Source organism: Echinops telfairi, unplaced genomic scaffold, assembly GCF_000313985.2.
Source record: "Echinops telfairi isolate 266 unplaced genomic scaffold, ASM31398v2 ScPeMD7_17;HRSCAF=63, whole genome shotgun sequence".
NCBI lineage: Eukaryota > Metazoa > Chordata > Mammalia > Afrosoricida > Tenrecidae > Echinops > Echinops telfairi.
Genome location: NW_022103914.1, coordinates 9,506,189 through 9,507,887, shown reverse-complemented (window position 1 = coordinate 9,507,887; position 1,699 = coordinate 9,506,189). Strand labels below are relative to the sequence as shown.

At 47.7% G+C, this 1,699-nt stretch overlaps 1 protein-coding gene across 1 annotated transcript in view; it reads right to left on the bottom strand.

Moving 5' to 3' along the window:
- Positions 1–1,699, bottom strand: part of ATP13A4 (ATPase 13A4) — a 153,026-nt gene that overhangs the window by 54,658 nt on the left and 96,669 nt on the right. Inside the window, exon 12 of the mRNA XM_045287532.1 lies at positions 1,156–1,368. Coding sequence (XP_045143467.1) covers positions 1,156–1,368 — 213 coding nt within the window. The remainder of the gene's footprint in view (positions 1–1,155; positions 1,369–1,699) is intronic.

Below are 1,699 nucleotides of genomic sequence, written 5' to 3'. Positions count from 1 at the left end.
TCAAGTTCATGTCACAATGATCTGTTTTGCCTTCACTTCTTTGTTCAAAGCACGCTATGATCGCATAACTAGAAGGCATTTCTTACGGTGCTATTTTTGTTGAAAACTAACATCCAAGGAGGGGCAGGAGTCAGGTGAACTTTCCGCACTCCGGAGATCATGCTGATAGCCTTGACATTGTAGACTGTAGCACTGACTCTATTCCTGCTCTGCTACATCCATTCCTCAGGGCTTCCTACTGCGCAAGGAGTCAGAGTCAACTCCTTACACGGAGAGTCGAGGTCCACAAACATCGCCCCCATTCCTGATGCGCTGCCCCGTCAAAACCACGCACTGGACTTGCCCTCTGCCTCCAGACCACACTCATCTGTCTGGAAGGTGCTTCACCTGTCTCACCTTCTTATACCTTCCACAATCACCTAGCACATGGCGTTCATACTTAAACAAACAAAAAGATGTAGACTGAAGAGAAGGTGAAAGAAGAGGCTGGTTGAGAATAACTGTGTATAATCGAGAGTAATTTGAATCAATACACGACAGAAGGAAACATACAGTAGGAGTTTAATAGGGCTTTATTTCCAATAAATCTCAGAGTAAGCCATAGTTAAATAAACCCTTCTTGTCGTTAGGTACCCTGCAGTCAGTTCCTCACAGCAACCCCATGGGACCGAGTAGACAGAACTGCTGCAAAGGGTTTTCTTGGATGTCATTTGTGTGCAAGTAGATCACCAGGTCTCTCTCCTACACAGCTGCTAAGCGGTTTTGAACCACCAACCTTTCCGTTAGCAGCTGAGCTCTTAGCTCATGTGTCACTAGGGCTCCTGATTCGCCCATTATGTCTATACATATATCTTGGGCAAGAGGGCTTTGGCTGTCACGGGCAAGATGTTATTTTTAATTAATTGCCTTTCATAGAACCTGAGACCAGGAGACAACCTAAACGATTTCCCTGTTCCGAAGCTAGCCTCCTTCCTCTGAACTCTAGACTCTGTGGCCCGAGAGACTGCTCTTTCCCAGCTCGCACATGCAACTAGAGATAAAGTGAGATGGGAGAAAGGTACCCTATGAGGCCTCCCCCACAAAAGGGCAAACGCATTGCACGGGACAGCAGTCATGAAAGCAGCCGTGAGGGGCAGGAGGACGGCGCACACATACCTTGTCAAAGCAGACAAGGTTCAGTTGCCCACACACATTAATCCTCTGGGGGCTAATGCAGAAGATGCCTCTCTTCTGTAATCTCCTCTGGGCGTAGATGATGCCCGTGGTCAGAGCAGCGGGGAGCGCAGGGGGAACGGCGATTGTGATGGCGTCCAGGGCTTTCTTCACCACCTCCTCAGGCGGCTCCTGGACAAGGAAGTCATTCTGCAGCTATTCCACACAAACCCCACACGAACTGCTTTGTGCAGACGACGTTCCCCCTTCTTTTCTGGTGATTCCTTGAGGTCAAGTTCCTAGAAATGCTATCAGTGGGCTGCTGACATACTCATGGCTCTCAATAGAGTTGACCAAAGTACGTGAGATAAGATTATAACAATTCCAACTACTACCAGGGGCGAGCAGGATGACGTTTTTGTCAACAACGTTGCCAACATTGGATACGTAGATTAGATTTTAAATCTCTCTCTCTCTCTGCCTACAATGTCCTTCACCTTATCTTACTTTCTTACATCCTTCACAATCACCTAGAATGTGTGTGTCC